We start from the raw sequence: 17,421 nt of genomic DNA on the forward strand, positions 1-17,421 counted from the left end.
ACCTCATAAATGAAAATGTAGATGAAAAGAGGATATTATTAAAAAAAAAAAAAGAGTTAAGGACTCGAATCAGAGTAAAAATAGATCAAGGACTAGTTTATAGTTGGCCGGAAGTTAATTTTTTAACCAATTGGAAATCCGAATGGCAAAATTCAACAACGTCAAATGCCACAGTAACTAATAAGGAAGACAAGTCACCGTAGTTTTTAATATTCTCACAGACACGCTCCTCCACCTTTGCTGCTTGTTCTTGTGTTCCACGGGAGTTCGGCAGTCCAACAAGTTGTTTATTTAAAAATATTTGTTTTAATATATTAATTTTAAATATAAAAAATATTATTTTAAAATATTTTAAAATGAAAAATATTTTTAAAAGTATTATTTATTAAAATTTTAAACATTTTAAATGTTTATGTGTGTTTTAAAATTATATTCAACTTGAAAAAAAAAGTAAAATTAAAATTATTTTAATTTTTTTGTAATTTAATCTATTAAAATAAAATATTTTTTAAAAAGTATTTTAATATTTTAAATAAAATGTACTTTTAAAAATCACGGAATAAAAAACACGCACTTACCGAAATTGACCCCCTCAGTCACGGGGCACATGAGCACGAATGCACACTGTCATTTCACTTGGGCAATCCCGTAAAATCCCGACAACATCAACCACCGTAGAGCCATTTCACAGCTCCCAGCGCCACAACCTCAAAACTACAAGCGTCACCTTTTCCCGCCCAAAATACTCATATCAAAAACGAAAAAAAAAACTCAAGTTACTGCTAGGAAGGATTTATACAAAAAAATTCTCTCCGACAGTGGAGTTGCTAGAGAGAGAATTAAAATGCCAGATCTAGGACTAGGAGGTAACCTCTCTCTCTCCTCTTCTCTTACACTCACGCGCTGCCCTGCTCTCAAACCCAACTCTCCTCTCCCTCCTCCTCCTCCTCCTCCTCCTGACGCCATTGATCAGTCAGATTCAATTACCTCAACGACAGCGACAATAACATCTGTTTCAGTCAAAACCCTAGTTAAATGGAACCAAAGTGTTCCAGAAGGAGCGGCAGATTTGTGCAATGGGAGTTCAATTAGGGCTTTGAAGCGGACCAGTGGTGGCCGATTGGGTTTCAAGAAGGGGTTTAATAATAATATTAGTAGTAATAATGGTAAATGCTTGGATGATTACGTTAGGGTTTGGGTTCAGAAGAAGATGGATGCGGGTGTCTCACAGTCTCGCTGCCTTCTTCCTTTTCTTGTTGGTGCAAAGAAAATGGTAGATTTTTTTGAAACTTTTTTTTTTCTTTGAAGTTAGAATTTGGGGTGGAAATTTTGAATTTTTGGTTAAATGGTGTAATTAATTGAGGCAATTTTTTTTAATATGAAATTTCTGCTTCTTAGCTTCTAATTTTTTTTTTGGGCTTCTTAAAAGCAAAACTTTGGTGCTAGGATTTTCAGTTTTGGTTACTTGGGGTAGTAAATCGATGGTTTGCGTGAATATTGGAGGCTGCTCTAGTGTTTCAATTTTATCTTCCTTTTTTATGGTAATATCAAGACAGAATTTGCTGCCTTTCTTACTTACTTTTTAGAATCTTATTGGACTGTATTCTGCTTTTGTGTTAGTTAATAAGTTTGCCGAGGGAGATTGTGATTTCTTGTATATCTGTGCCACTCAATGATTTGGGATGTAAGTGTTGTGATATTATTTATATGTTGGCTCTAGTATAAATTTTGGGTGATCTTTGGAAAGCTATTTGTGTAGGATCTGATGATTTCCCCCCTTTTAATTGCTTCTAAAGATAGGATTTACAAACTGATCTATTAGGAGATCGACAGAATTAAAGGTTTTTAATTTAAATTGCAAGAAAGAAAATTATGAATTGATTATAGATGGAATCTTGGTTAAAGTTCTGGAATGGGTCCTTATGGCGAACATTGTCTGGTGCTTGTTGGGCGAATTATAGCTTGCTTTCATTCCAGGGGACAGTTGTAGAGATTATATAATTCAAAGCACATTATGGATAAATACTAAGTGGATAACGGCTAATCAATTTATTAAATGCTAAATGTATTCTGGGTTGTTCAATCATCTTGAGCTCCATCTTTTAGCAGGTCATAGACTTTCAACTCCTGTGTTTTCCTTGTACGAAATGATTTCTGTAGTGCCAAGTCTGCGTATTGTGTTTTTGGTTTTGGTATGAAGGATGGAAATAAGGTCAATAGGGATGTGAGGGAGCTTGGTGCATTTTCTCTTTAAAGCTATATATTTCCTTTTACTAATTGTTGAGGTTTGTGGGCATCTATGTAGAGCTTTGGCAGTAGAAATTTTTATTCTTTTCATATACTCAATAAGAACCAGAACTCGGAAGCCTACGGAAGAAGTTCATGTCCAGTACAGTTTCTTGTTTGATGCATGACTGACTGAAGATTTCCAGATTTCGCTTACCTTTTTACCTAGGAATAGAGTGTAAAAGTTATCCATGCAAAGAATTTGAAATTTTGAATATTATAGGGAATGTGGCATGCATAAGCATTCCAGTTTTTGAATTTAGAAATCAGTGTATGCATGTGTGGAGCTAACAGTTTCTTGTTTGATTCATGGCTGACTTTGAAGATTTTCAGATTTTGCTTATTACCAAGGAATGGAGTGTAAACATTGGTCATGCAAAAAAGTTTGAAATTTGAAATACTATACTGATTGTACTATGAATATGGGTTCCAGTTTTTGAATTGAGAAATTAGAGCATGCTTGTTCCACCCCTTTTTTGCAGATTTGTAATTGTGAAGCACATTGTGTGCAATTATGGTTTCCTGCAACTGACATCAAAGCCTTCTTGTACCCATTCCAGGTGGAATGTCTCTTTTGCTGTAGATCTATCTACCCCGGGGAGGGAATGCAATGCTCTGTTCGTAACTGTCAGGGAGTTTATCACCTGACATGTGTTGTGGAAGGGCTTGGAGTCTCAAATCTGAGAAAATTCAAGTGCCCTCAGCATGTAAGATCTAGTTAATCATGATATCATTCTTTGATACATAATATTTTTCACATTTATATTCTATGCTATTTTCTGTCCATGTAACAATGTTGTACCTTTTTTACTAAAAGGAGGAAAACAAGGTGAAATAGATGAATAGGAGTTCCCAGGATGAAAGGTCAATCGTGACTGATGTCCTGTCAGCTGTGCTCTACAATTGTTTATATATATATATATATCATGATTCTTGTCACAAATATTGCTGACTATTAGCAGTAAGCATTCGTGGTTCTCTTGCACATATGTGACATGTCACTACAAACAGGAATGTTTCACTTGCAAAGGGAAATTTCATTGGCGGTGTGTTCGATGCACAGTAGCATCACATAATCAGTGTGCACCATGGTCTGATGAAGTAGTTTATCTGGAAAACCAACCAGGACGAGCAGTTTGTTGGCGGCATCCAACTAATTGGCGGCTAGATAAGAAGGTCAATCTCTTCTTTCCTTCACTAGCAGCTCATTATTATCCTTTTTGGAATTTTGGTGCATAAAGTTTTCTAATACAGTTATTGCTTTGTCAAAAAATTAGTGAAAGGGTTGACAAAGTTATAATGTATTCTCAGTATGATAGCTTAATGCAACTGTGTTTATTGTCTCACATGTCTAATCAGTATTGTGGGATATCATATGGTTCCACTGCCAAATTCTACAGATCAAACAAAATTTTTGGTAATTGACTATATGTGATGTGCAACTTTTGCTTAGGATCTTTCTACTGGGTTGGCAATTCAAAAATATGTTATTCTTTATCATGCTCCATGATGTTTGTTGTTTGACTCAAGATTTTAAACCCAGCTATAAAATGTAAAATATGGAGTTCTGGAGTCCAATTCTAGCAAGAAGTGGCTAAAGTTAAGTAGTTTAAAGATTTGAAGAACTTCATGATAATAGGACCAGGAATTATTCCAGCCATGTAGATAGTTCGTTTATATTTCATTTAAGTTGCTTGAACATGTTAATTCCACTCATATTTCTAGCATTTGGTTTATGAGACTGCAAAATACCTTGGGTTTGTCTAATGAGATTTTGAGGATCCCAAAGTTTGTTTTGTAAAGGAATGTCGGATTCCCATCCCAAAAACCTTTTACAAATCAATTTGGTTTAAGTGATTCTCTCTCCTTGTTGAAGTTCTGAACCTGGCTGTTCTTGGCATCACTTTTCCAGCAATTTCATGCTCATATTTCCGTGGCTAACTTTTTATCTAATTTCTTGACTTTGACTTGTTAAAATGGGAAGTGGTAATTGCTAACTACAGGCAATATGCTGATTATTTTTTTCAACACTTTTGTAATGGTTCAGCTTGATGCTGATTTGTCCAATGAGCATTAATTACTACCTAAACCTGCATCCTCCCCTATATTCATTTGGATGCAATTTGTATTTTTGTCAGATTTATGCTATTTTGATGCAAATACATTCACTTTCCTCCATTTTACAATCTTCAGGTCCTTGTCATGATCAATTATGACATTACATATAGTGTTTTCCACAAAAAATTGAGCTTGTGAATCTCTGTAATTCAGCTATGTTGCTTGTTTGGTAAATTCATTCATTTTGAGTTCTTATCCAATATGTGATGGCACACAGTACTATAGTCATTTTGTTTTACTGTCAGCAGTCCTTTTTTTGATCTGCAAAACACTCGTTTAACTTGAAATGGTAATAATGCAACACTGATCGATGGTAACCCCTGTGATAAACTGATTACTTTTGTGGTCTGGCAGTTAGAACAAAATGACTTGAGAATAACATAACCAGTTACTTTCATCTTATTGAACACTTTTCTTTTGTTGAGATTTTATTTCTTCATTCCTTTTTTTATTGATTAGGCTGGCTGACAGGTCTGATATTTGTTGAATGAGCAGCATGTGGTTCCTGCAACTGATATCGAGGTCAGATTTTTTGCAGTATATTTTACCTTGATAGTCGACATGTCTCAACAGGGAAAAAAAAACAGTAAAGACAATGAGAAGAGGCGTTGTAGGGATAAGCATGCCCAGCTTGTTTAGCATTGACCCTGATGAAAGAAACAGTCAATATTGCTCATACCAGGATAACCTACAACTACTAATTTCTTTCCCTTACGGATACATCCTGCAGTTCACAAAATACGCCCTTCATTTCAATGTTAGGTCAAAGACACAAAGGACAAGTATTTAGACATAACTGAGACTCAAAGGACCAGTATTTAGACATAACTGAAACTGACTTTTAGCTTGATCCATGGGCAGCTTAATTGAACTTGTCCAAATATGCAAGGCCAAGTCAGTCGTATAGTCTACATCAAGTTATTTAGTGTAATCACAAGTAATGAATACCTTTTCTTTTCACCCTGGCATCTGAAATGGAGAGGCAGTCACTAGGTTCTTATTTCATTAGTGTTTGTACTTGCAGTGTTTTTTTTCTTTTCTTAATAATCCGAGATCAGCATAGAGTTGGATGTGAAGCTATACAAGATTGAATGAGAAAGTTAGCACATGCAAAAAAGAGTAGGGTTAACTACAAAAATACCCTTCACCTGTAGGATCATTATCAATATTTCCCTTCACCAATTAGTTCCCTCAATTTCACCCTTAATGCTACTAAATGTTCTCAATTGTACCCCTACCTATTCCATCCAAATCTGGTGACACATTCTTGTAAATATCCATGGAGCAACTCCAGAATTTAAAGACTTGTTAAATTTAGAATGAAACAAACAAAATTGATAGTAAAAAATTGGAATACAATGAATTGAAACCTGAATAATTGTATTTTTCTTTCTTATTTTTTATTTTAAATGGGATTCAAATTTTATTAACTTTTAACTTTAAATTGCTTTATTTTTTGTAATTCTGAGTCTACATGAAATCCAATTTTTTCAAAATTTTTAAAATTGAACTCTTCTTTTTCATCATCAATTTTTTTATTATTTATAACATTAAAGTTGATTAATCTTTAAATTCTGGAGTTCTCACATGGATTTTAAGGATATATGTTTATGGAACAGAATTGAAAGGGTAGCACTGAAAACCTTTGGTAACGGTAAGGATGAGATTGATGGAAGCGATTGGTGAAGGGCAATATTGATAGCAATCTTATGGGAAAGGGGTATTTTTTAGTTAACCCCAAAAGCATCAATTCAATTTCTTGAATTAAACTACCAAGAATTCACGTGTGGGTTTATCATATGGATTTTTTTTGTAAGTTCACTAATTTTGTTCCATTTTGTATTTTAGGAAATATTTTGTCGTTTGCCTCTACCTTACATTGATGAGGAGTTCAAGATTGATCTGACGTGGAAAGACCTGACAGAGAATAAACTAGAACCACCTCCATATGTGCACATCAGGCGCAGTATCCTATATTATACAGTTACATTAGACTAATATCATATTTTGAGTAATTTAGTAATCAAATCACATGCTTATGGATATGTTGACAATGCCAGTATGTGCTATAAAATCAATGATCTTTTTCCATTTTGTATGTACTCAGGCACACGCACACACAGGTGCGGTTGGTCATTATAGTTGTGTATTTGATTTAGCATGGGAATGACCTTAATTGACATTAGATGTTTACCTGGTCAAGAAGAAGCGTGATGATTCTGATGGTGATGTTGGATGCACAAATTGCAGCTCTACATGCTGTGAGAATTGTGTGTGCAGGTATGCTTTTATTATTCCATTTTTTCTTCTGTGTACAAACAATAATCAGTTCTTTGATCATCTATACGTATCAGATCTTATTCTCATTTTCTTCCATGAGTGCTAATTGGGTCAAGAAATGGATGCATATACAAGTCATATTGATAAAGCCCATGCACTGGTGTTCTTAAAACGATTTTTTCTTCTGGTATGAAAATCTGTTAAAAGATATTTTGTTGAACTTTTGGCTCTATTTTTATTTGTAAACGCAAGCTATAGAAACAGAATTTGTATTTCAACAATAAACATGTAGTGATTCGTTTTTCTGTAATAAAGATGCTTCTCTTCATATATCATCGAGCTTCCTGTAAATAAATCCAGCTCTGGTTGCTTGTGGCACTCTAAATTAAAGTTGCAGGTTCTGCTGTTTATTTATTGTCTTCTTAGCATCATGTATAGCATTCTTTGAATAATGTTTTTATACCATATCCTCTATGACGAATTTCTCTCTCTTTTTTGAATTTGTCATGTTCGTACAGCTTCTTTGCAAAATTGTCCAATAAACAGAACTTCATATTTTATCTGCATTATACGGTTGAAACATATTTTGTATCAGCTGACTATACCATACATTACTGAGTTTGATTATTTCAACTTTGCAGCTTTGGTTGTTTATATATTAGGATTGTTGTGGCATGTAATAGTGTGTGTCACTTCAGGTGCTTTTAAAGGTGTTTCTTTAACATATAAAGAAGTTTCTTTGCTGATTTTAAACGAGTTGCACTTTATTATCTCAATATTGATTTCTTTTATTCATAGCTTGAAGGTTGGCTTACTGCCCAAACTTTTGTTGATTTTATATCATGTTTAAACATATATGTAGTTGGATCATAACCTGAATGTATTGTCTACTAGGGTTCAATGTATAAGCTGCTCCAAGGCATGCCGCTGCCCTGAAACTTGCACCAATAGGCCATTTCGCAAGGAGAAAAAGATAAAAATTGTCAAGGTGTGAACTTTAACTCATGGAGCCATTGAATACTTTCACCTGATTTTATTATTCTGTATAGAAATTACTCGGTTTTGCTTTGTTACATTTATTAGTTTAATGTAGTTCCATGAAAATTAATAGAGGGATCTTGATTTTCATAATTATTCACGTGGTTTTTGTGGTTAATTTTTCTTCTTAGACTGAATTTTGTGGTTGGGGAGTGGAGGCAGCTGAACCACTAAATAAAGGCGATTTTATAATTGAGTATATTGGAGAAGGTAGTTTTTAATATCTGCACCTTTTTTATATACAAATATATTCAAGCATACATTAATTCTTACTTTTCTTTTTATTTTCAAGTTGGCTGTTATCATATGGCTCACATTCTTAAGCCCTGGTCCTTTTGCTGTTTTGACATTTGAACCACTGTGCTTTTGACTTTCTGCGTTATCTATGATTAGTTGGTTAGTCTGCAATTTGTTTATTGCCTACTTATATTTAGGACACCTGCAAACGAACAGGATTGCAGCTTGCTGCTGTGCTGTAGTTGTATTCCTAACCGCTTGCTGCTGTGCTGTAGTTGTATTCCTTTCCCTGGTGTTATGAGGCATGATGGTTAGGGCAGCAGGTCTTGAATTGAAATAAATACATTTTGAAATACAGTATCATTTTCTTTGTTTTCTTGACATTTTGGTGTAGGTTTTGAGAACATTTAAAGATTAAATGTATCACAACTAGTTTCAATTTATGAAACTTGAGGATTGCTTGTGTAATTACATAGTAGTTATAGTTTAAAAATTATTTCTGCATGCAAAGTTTGATTAATGTCAAATAGTACAGTCTCTTCTGTGTGCAAATTGCTATCTTAAAGGTTTTAAAAACTAGTTGCAGTCTTGAGAGCTCTGCATTGCAGTATTGCTAAGTGGATGCTTTTGTATTTTTTGATCCAGTTACTGGCAATCTGCCGCACAGTTGTGTAGCTTAGTTTTTGGCTGTTTGCTGGGCCTTTGGCCCAGGTTTCTACTGAAAACAAAACATAGAAAAAATAAGAAGACAAACGGAAAGAAATAAAAGCTCTTCCATGCTAAGTATTTTTCTTCGTCCTGTTTTGCTGTCACAAAATGCCATCACTGGTGATCAATATTTTGCCTTGTACTTGTCTAAATTATGGTCATAAAGTCATGGTATTCTGAATCTGAGAACGAGTCTCTTTACCATTCTATGATGCAAACTGCAAATATGGTATCTTCACCATTCATTGAAGCATGTAATTCATTTTCAAAACTTAATAGTTTACCTTTTTAAAACTGCAGTGTATTGTGCCTCGTTAAAGATTGTGTTTTGGTTTAATTATTTCCCCTTTCCTCAGTCTATATTGTATTAAGTTGTGTGCATGTATTTAACAAGAAATAGAATGAGCTAAATTATTAATCCTTCTGTTTCAGTCATTGACGATAAATTATGTGAACAAAGGCTCTGGGACATGAAATACAAAGGTGTGCAGAACTTCTACATGTGCGAAATTCGAAAGGACTTCACAATTGATGCAACTTTTAAGGGAAATTCATCTCGTTTTTTAAATCATAGTTGCAAACCCAACTGTATCCTAGAAAAGTGGTTAGTACTATTGATATGCTGCTTTTCTGTTATGATCCTGGCAACTTCTCTCTCTTATATATATATGCTTGACACATGTGCAATACTTGCTCTATATCTCGTTTTTTCTGTCTCAATGAAGTTTGGGAAATGTAACTGTTATTTCAACTAATATGAATTAAATAGCATTCTCCAAAAAATTGCAGGTTGCTTTGAAACCTTAACAAGGATGGCCTACTGGCTGCGGGCAGCAGGTCTTGAATTGAAATAAATACATTTTGAAATACAGTATCATTTTCTTTGTTTTCTTGACATTTTGGTGTAGGTTTTGAGAACATTTAAAGATTAAATGTATCACAACTAGTTTCAATTTATGAAACTTGAGGATTGCTTGTGTAATTACATAGTAGTTATAGTTTAAAAATTATTTCTGCATGCAAAGTTTGATTAATGTCAAATAGTACAGTCTCTTCTGTGTGCAAATTGCTATCTTAAAGGTTTTAAAAACTAGTTGCAGTCTTGAGAGCTCTGCATTGCAGTATTGCTAAGTGGATGCTTTTGTATTTTTTGATCCAGTTACTGGCAATCTGCCGCACAGTTGTGTAGCTTAGTTTTTGGCTGTTTGCTGGGCCTTTGGCCCAGGTTTCTACTGAAAACAAAACATAGAAAAAATAAGAAGACAAACGGAAAGAAATAAAAGCTCTTCCATGCTAAGTATTTTTCTTCGTCCTGTTTTGCTGTCACAAAATGCCATCACTGGTGATCAATATTTTGCCTTGTACTTGTCTAAATTATGGTCATAAAGTCATGGTATTCTGAATCTGAGAACGAGTCTCTTTACCATTCTATGATGCAAACTGCAAATATGGTATCTTTACCATTCATTGAAGCATGTAATTCATTTTCAAAACTTAATAGTTTACCTTTTTAAAACTGCAGTGTATTGTGCCTCGTTAAAGATTGTGTTTTGGTTTAATTATTTCCCCTTTCCTCAGTCTATATTGTATTAAGTTGTGTGCATGTATTTAACAAGAAATAGAATGAGCTAAATTATTAATCCTTCTGTTTCAGTCATTGACGATAAATTATGTGAACAAAGGCTCTGGGACATGAAATACAAAGGTGTGCAGAACTTCTACATGTGCGAAATTCGAAAGGACTTCACAATTGATGCAACTTTTAAGGGAAATTCATCTCGTTTTTTAAATCATAGTTGCAAACCCAACTGTATCCTAGAAAAGTGGTTAGTACTATTGATATGCTGCTTTTCTGTTATGATCCTGGCAACTTCTCTCTCTTATATATATATGCTTGACACATGTGCAATACTTGCTCTATATCTCGTTTTTTCTGTCTCAATGAAGTTTGGGAAATGTAACTGTTATTTCAACTAATATGAATTAAATAGCATTCTCCAAAAAATTGCAGGTTGCTTTGAAACCTTAACAAGGATGGCCTACTGGCTGCTGGCTTCAGCTATCCTTATTTTCTTTTTAGTTGAAGTCAGTTCCAATCTTGGATGTGTATTTTCTATTCTGTATTATGGTTGGAAGAAAACATTTCTTGCAATTGCTAGTTTAATAAAGGAATGCCCGTCAGTGATGGTCTGTCTAAACTATGGTACATGTGGTAAATATGACTTGAGATGCAAATGTTATAATTCACTGGTGTTTTCTAGGAAAGAGTTTTTGAAGGCATTGATTTGTTACTATTTATTAATAATAGCTCTATCTAATGCAGTTATTGAACAATAAATTTGAACGTGTTTCTGTTGAAGAAGGTGGGGATTTTTCAGTTGGGACATGGTCTTAAATTTTAACCTTTGTATATGGGTTTATTCAGGGATGTCGAGGGGGAGACTCGGGTGGGAGTGTTTGCTGCCGGTTCAATAAGAGTTGGAGAACCATTAACATATGACTACAGGTACATATCGAAATTGCATTTTCATTCTTGCCTTCCTAGTTTTATTAACTAAAGAACTTTTTGCAATAGTCAGTGTTGAACCTGTGATGTTATAAGATTTATTTTATAAATGATAATTTTTCTTTTTTGTTCTGGTGGTTTAAACTGTCATTCTTAAATTAATTTAAGCTAATCTTGCCTGGCATTTTAAAGGTGCTAGGTTTCTTGTGATAATTATCTTATCTGTTGTGAAACTCTAGTATAATAACAAACTTGGTATCTGTCCTTTTACTTTTCGCCTCATTAGCTGCTGTTTGCCTGTCACAAAAACAATAATTCAACATTTGTAATCAACTTATAGCGAGTCATCTTTTACATGGGAGCAATCTAGTGAAATCAAGGTTCACTTTGTTACTATCTAGATTGGTAGCCTTATAGCATGCAGGTGCAATTAGCGGACGGCTTACTGGACTACTTAAGTTGATGAAAAATGTAATGTTAAAATGTTTAACTATAACTTAAAGTGGCTGAAATGTCTCAGACATTCACATGGCCTGTTTCTACATTTTATTCTCATTTCCTGCCACCTGTAGCATTAATGCCTCCCATTGGGAGCAAGAGTAGCATGTGAATTGAAATTATATTTTGACCTTTGCAGGTTTGTTCGATTTGGACCTGAGGTGAAGTGCTATTGTGGGGCTCCAAATTGTCAGGGATATCTTGGAACCAAAAGAAAGATAGCTAAGTTGAACATTGGGTGGGGTGCAAAACGAAAGAGAACATCAACTGCGTGTGTAGCCATTATAACCATGTGATTCACTTCTTACACCAGCATCCCATTCCAGCTGGAGGATTCTTATACATTTCTCCTCGATGAATGGAAACTTAAAGTAAAACTACTCTCTTTATCCTTGCTGCTGTACCATTCAATCTTTGGCATGATTTTTTCCTCTTCAACTTTTTCGGAGCATCCCCTTTCGACACACCCTGCAGGACTGCAAGAAAGCTTGTAAATTTATTTCCCCTATTGGGATTACGTGTTGTAATTCTAGAAAGATTTCAACTTTTAACCACAAATATACGATTTGGAGGATAAACAGATTCATCTGAGATGCTGATGCTCATCCAGGTTTCTGCTCACAATATTTTCTTCTTGCTTCTTAATCCTTCTAACTTCACAGCTTTTCATTTATATGGTATTTCAAGCAATGCAAGTCCATAGATCTTAAAGATCGTTCCACAGCCTGCTTGTAGCTGCAATCCCTCGTTGATTCATCCTGTAAAATTACATGCCATTGGAGCATTCGGAAGTGTTTAAATATCAAATGCAAATCGACTCCATTGTTAATGACCACTCTTTTATCATTATCCTATTTATTTTCTCATATCTGTTTCCCCTGCTATTAAATTTCATTTCTCCCTTTCCCTTTCTTTTTCAAAGCTTCTTTATTCTATAACTAATGACTGCCCATTATTTTTAGTTTTAAAAAAGAAACCCTCAATTGCAAAAGATCCAAAGAAACAAAATAAAATTATATTGAGTTGTGTTTAAAATCAACGTTCCCAATGCCCTTCTTTATGCCCATCATCAACCAACAAACTTGATCGATGACATCCTTGAATATCCTCTGCTCTCCCCGTCCATCGTTTTGTTCTTGCTTCACTTTTTTCCCCTCTCTATTTTCCCTTCTTTCCAAAACTAGATGTCCCTTGCTTTCTAAAACTAAAGAGAAGAACCCAGATTTGATTTCGAAGGACAAGGAGATACACCATGAGGATACTAAGAAAGAGAAATCAGAGATACAGAGAAAGAAGGAAAGTGAGCTAGCAAGGGACATCTAGTTTTAGATAAGGTAGAGATTTGATTTCGAAGGACAAGGAGCTAGCATTGAATGTAACAAAACTTGGTGTTGGAAGCAAAGTGAGAGTCGACGAACATTAAATTTGTCATAAATAGACGATTTCCCCAATGATGGTCCTAAATCGTTCTTAGATTTAAAGATCCAAGGAATCAATTAGTTTGAAGATAATCTAGTGCTTAACTCAGTCAATTTGATTCAAGATTGAGTTTGCTTTATTCATGTTTATAGAGTATCATACTTGATATGATGTTTTTGGAGCCAAATAATTTCTTATTTAGTTTGATATTGTGTTCTTATGCAATATTAAAAAAAAAACAAGAAGACTAGAAAATAAAAGAATAAGTTCCATGATATTTTCCTTCAGAGCAAGTTTTTATAGCAAGTTTCTAACACGTGCGTAAGTTGGGTTTTACTAGCGACAAATGTACTGTCAAAACTCAAAATTGTAACTTTGCACTGTCGTGCTATCTTTCCATGGTTTGTGATAAATATGTTGGAGTATCTTTATAAAAATGATTTTGAATCATACAATTCATATCTTATCACACTATATAGGCTTTTATGGCCTTATTTAATCCAAACGTTTTATTTTATTATTATTTTTTTTATTTTTTTAATGAAGGTGACCAGAATTCAATTTTCTTTTCTGCCATGTACTGTATTTTCCTTAAGAACATCATCATTTGATCAACTCCCTAGTAGATGGAAATCATTCAATATTAATGTTTGTACCATTAGAGTACAAACGGCTAGAATATATATATATATATACACACACGTTATTAAAACATTACATGACAGCACTCATTGTGAATTATTATAATATAATGATGTTTTTATTTTTTACACTACAATTCAAAGATGTATAAATTAGAATAAAATAGTTTTTCAGGAAATTTAATTAAATTACCAAATTAAACGGAAATAAATCTATATTTTATATCTTTAACCTTTAAAATAAAAAAATAACTAGAAGGCAAAGATAATTTTTGTTTTTTTTAAGTAGTATACTTACTTAGCTACCCTTGAAATTTTATTTTTTTGAACTTGGATTAGAGTGTTTTAATCATTTTATTATATCTTTTGTAATTATTAAATAGACTTAAGAGTATTTGAGTATTTTAATATATATAAGATATATTTTAAAAGAAAAAAATTAATCTTGCATACAACACACATGCCAACGAATAAAAGGAGTTGATGTCTTTTAGGCGGCTCATGCAGGCTTCTTTAGTGGTCAAATACTACCTTCCACAACAACATTATAAGCGGTACACTAAGATCTTATTGGAGGTGCGTCGCATGTCGATGATGGACTAGTAGTGTGGCTTCAATAAACTGTTTTCTTCTCTTGTTTTTTCTCTCTCTCGTCTCCTTGGTAAATTACACAAGTTACATTTTGTTTATTTTTTTATACAATTTAGTTCTCATTCTTTTGATTGCTACTTATATTGTTTTGTTTTATCTTTTGTATATTAATTTTCATCTTCAATTTCATCCTTTATCATTTGATTTTATTTAGTTTTTATATCAAATTTGATCATTATTATTTTAGTTGTTATTTATTTAGTTTTTATATCAAATTTGATCATAATTATTTTAGTTGTTATTTATTTTTTTTTATCATTTTTCTAATTGAATTTTGTTTTTGATTTCTTTCCTCAAATTTTGATTTTGTTTTTTTATGTTAAATTCAGTTCCTTTTTTTTTATTGCTACCTGTTTTGTTTTTAATAAAAAAATTTCCAATGTCATCCCTTGTTATTTGATGATTGACAATTTTAATTAGTTATTTTTTAGAGTGTAAGTTTCATGGGGTTAGTCCTGGGCTTATGATTAGGGTCACGGGTCTTGAACATTAACACAAGTTGACTTCAATCCTTTTTAGGTTATTTAGTATTTTTTTCCCCATCTTATCTTTCAACGATTGATTTTTTTGGAATTAATTTTTATGTTTTTTTTCTTTATACGGGGTTATTTCAATCATATGCTCATGATATTGAGGTCAATGAGTTAACCCAAGTTAAGTGAATTTTTATTTTTATTTTCACTCTTTAATATTGAATTGTTTGATAATTAAATTTTATGTTTATTCAATTTTCTCTCAATAAGATTATTGCTTCAGGTTATATAAAAAACAAAGGTCTAACTTTTATCATTATGGCTAAAGATGTTTGATAAAGTCAGCAGCTAATGTTATCTAGATTTTGATGGTTGATATGCATGTCAACTGGTTATGGGAAGGGATGGTGTTATTTTTTCCTAGAAGAGTAAGGTATAAAGTTATTATATAGAGGTGTTTGGTTATGAGAAGGGATGGTGTTATTTTTTCCTAGAAGAGTAAGGGATAAAGTTATTATATAGAGGTGTTTGATTGGCTCAGTTGTACTTTATTTAGGGTGGTGAATACTGATCGATCGATTAATTAAGGTTAGCGTGGATGATGGAGAAAAGAAGAAGGGAGAGAAATCATGTCTTAAATCTCCTGATAATATACATGTGATTATATATCAAAAATCTTCTATTTTTTAATTAATCTTAGATATTATTATTGGTAGTACTAAATAATATGATTTTAATTGGCATGAGATTTACTAGACGTGCCATCACTTCACTTTAGATGGGAGTGGTATGTAAAAAAAAAAAAAATCAATTGTTGCTAAATCTACTAAAAAGAAGAAGAAGAAAAAGAAAAGAAATCTTCTCATTTGTTTTTTTTCTTGATTTGTTATGTTCCATGAACTATTGACTATTTTATCTTATCCTATATATAATTTTTTTTTTCATTAATCTTTTAGTTTATAATTGTTGATTGTCATCCACCAACCATGGATGAACTCTTGTGCTATCGAGAGAGAATACATGACTGATCAATTATGTAATAAAAAACTATTTAATCCTATCCTATTAGAAAGAGACAGCTTTTTAAGTTTTAGATCAAATCCTTGTAGAAAAATTTATAAACATATTCTGTCTTATCAAGTATCGTAGCCTTAGATTAATTTGTTCAATCCATGCTATTTAGGTGGTGCTTTCAACAACATGACGAGATTGTATTTTTAATCTTTGAGAGATACTACATGCATTATCTAAATAACATAAATAACATATCATATACAGGTAGCATGAACACTTTCCACGTCCTAAGAGTGTTGTACATGCATATATTTTTTTATTTAATAAAAAATAATCAATATGGATTAATATATTATTCAACCCAAGCCATTTTGGTACTGGTGTTTCCAATAACATGGTGAGAATATATTTTTAACCTTCATGAGATGCAACATGTGTCATCTAAATGATATAGACATCTCGCACGTACCATACGGAGGGCATAGATGCCTCCCACGCACTGGGAGTGTCATGCGTGTATTTATCTTTTTTTTTATTTTTTTATTTAATCAAATATAAATTTACCTCTAAGTTGACCTATAATAATAAAAAAAACTATTGTGAAAAAATAAAAAAGCCAATTGACTCTAATTTTAATTTTTTAAAAAGATATTTTGATTACTTTTCTATATTTTTTAATTTTTAATATTTGATCAAATACCAAATTGTTTGGCATCTAACATTATAATAAGAAAAAAAAAATATTTTGTAAGTACAAAAATACCTCTTGATACTAATTTAAGGTCTTTTTTTTATTCCTTTCAATGTTATATGAGTTTTTTTACTGTGCAAATAAGATAAAAATCACTTATTTATCCCTAATTAATTTAATAACGACTAACATGCTCTATAAAAATACTTCAAAGCCTCTCGATACTAAAATTAAAATTTTTAGATGAAAGAGCAATATGACTTTTTTGTTATTATAATGAACAGAATTTTTAAATGTATTGCTACTTGGGAAGCATTTAACATTGCAAGCTGAGAGAGAAGAATATATATATATATATATATATGAAAAGCAGGAGTAACCATACATTCTACTTTCGAAATATTCCAAGGTTCCTCTGGAATATAAGTTGTTCATCTTAGTTCCTCGAGAACCTGGTTCGTATATTATCTTCGCAATTTGCATCAATCTTGACATTAATAAAGTTCTATTGAAAGCACGAGTTTGAACTAATTAGTTGACCAAACTAAGATAATAGATAATCCAAGTATTATTCAAAATCTTTCGATAGATTTAGGTAATATTGACAGAAATTCAGATCGTTTGACTAACTGAAATTGTAATTTTTTCTTTTAATTTTCTAATTTATAAAACTAACGAGTCTGCGATTTCTTCTTAGCCTAATCCAGGCTAGTCAAATCCTTTTTTTTTTTTTAATTTTTATGCCTCTATTTATTTTTCTGTTCAAATTTTTTTTTAATTTAATTTAATATTTTTTTTAGTGTTTTCAGATATTTTAATTTGTTAATATTAAAAATAATTTTTATAAAAATAAAAAATATT

At 32.4% G+C, this 17,421-nt stretch overlaps 1 protein-coding gene across 2 annotated transcripts; it reads left to right on the top strand.

The window, feature by feature from the left end:
- The first annotated feature begins 736 nt into the window (after positions 1–736).
- SDG4 (SET domain group 4) lies at positions 737–12,330 on the top strand. Of its 2 annotated transcripts, XM_011019778.1 has the most exons (11): positions 738–1,273; positions 2,847–2,993; positions 3,298–3,462; positions 4,900–4,926; positions 6,253–6,370; positions 6,591–6,684; positions 7,579–7,672; positions 7,854–7,932; positions 9,100–9,271; positions 11,093–11,173; positions 11,811–12,330. In XM_011019778.1, exons 1-11 carry the CDS (start codon positions 845–847, stop codon positions 11,965–11,967), a joined length of 1,563 nt encoding a protein of 520 aa, XP_011018080.1. In that variant the 5' UTR covers positions 738–844; the 3' UTR covers positions 11,968–12,330. The 2 variants fall into 2 exon arrangements, with proteins under 2 accessions (XP_011018083.1, XP_011018080.1); XM_011019781.1 differs by lacking the exons at positions 11,093–11,173; positions 11,811–12,330 and adding an exon at positions 10,991–11,012 and having other exon boundaries at positions 737–1,273.
- Positions 12,331–17,421: the final 5,091 nt, after the last annotated feature.

The sequence above is a fragment of the Populus euphratica genome, unplaced genomic scaffold (genome assembly GCF_000495115.2).
Source record: "Populus euphratica unplaced genomic scaffold, PopEup_1.0 scaffold31.1, whole genome shotgun sequence".
Taxonomy (NCBI): domain Eukaryota; kingdom Viridiplantae; phylum Streptophyta; class Magnoliopsida; order Malpighiales; family Salicaceae; genus Populus; species Populus euphratica.

Bases quoted from the DNA above. Each gene is read 5' to 3' on its own strand.
- SDG4 (XM_011019778.1), top strand. From the start codon at position 845: ATGCCAGATCTAGGACTAGGAGGTAACCTCTCTCTCTCCTCTTCTCTT. The intron at 6,685-7,578 runs GTATGCTTTTAT...ATTGTCTACTAG, and splicing joins TGTGAGAATTGTGTGTGCAG to GGTTCAATGTATAAGCTGCT. The intron at 7,673-7,853 runs GTGTGAACTTTA...TTTTCTTCTTAG, and splicing joins AAAAGATAAAAATTGTCAAG to ACTGAATTTTGTGGTTGGGG.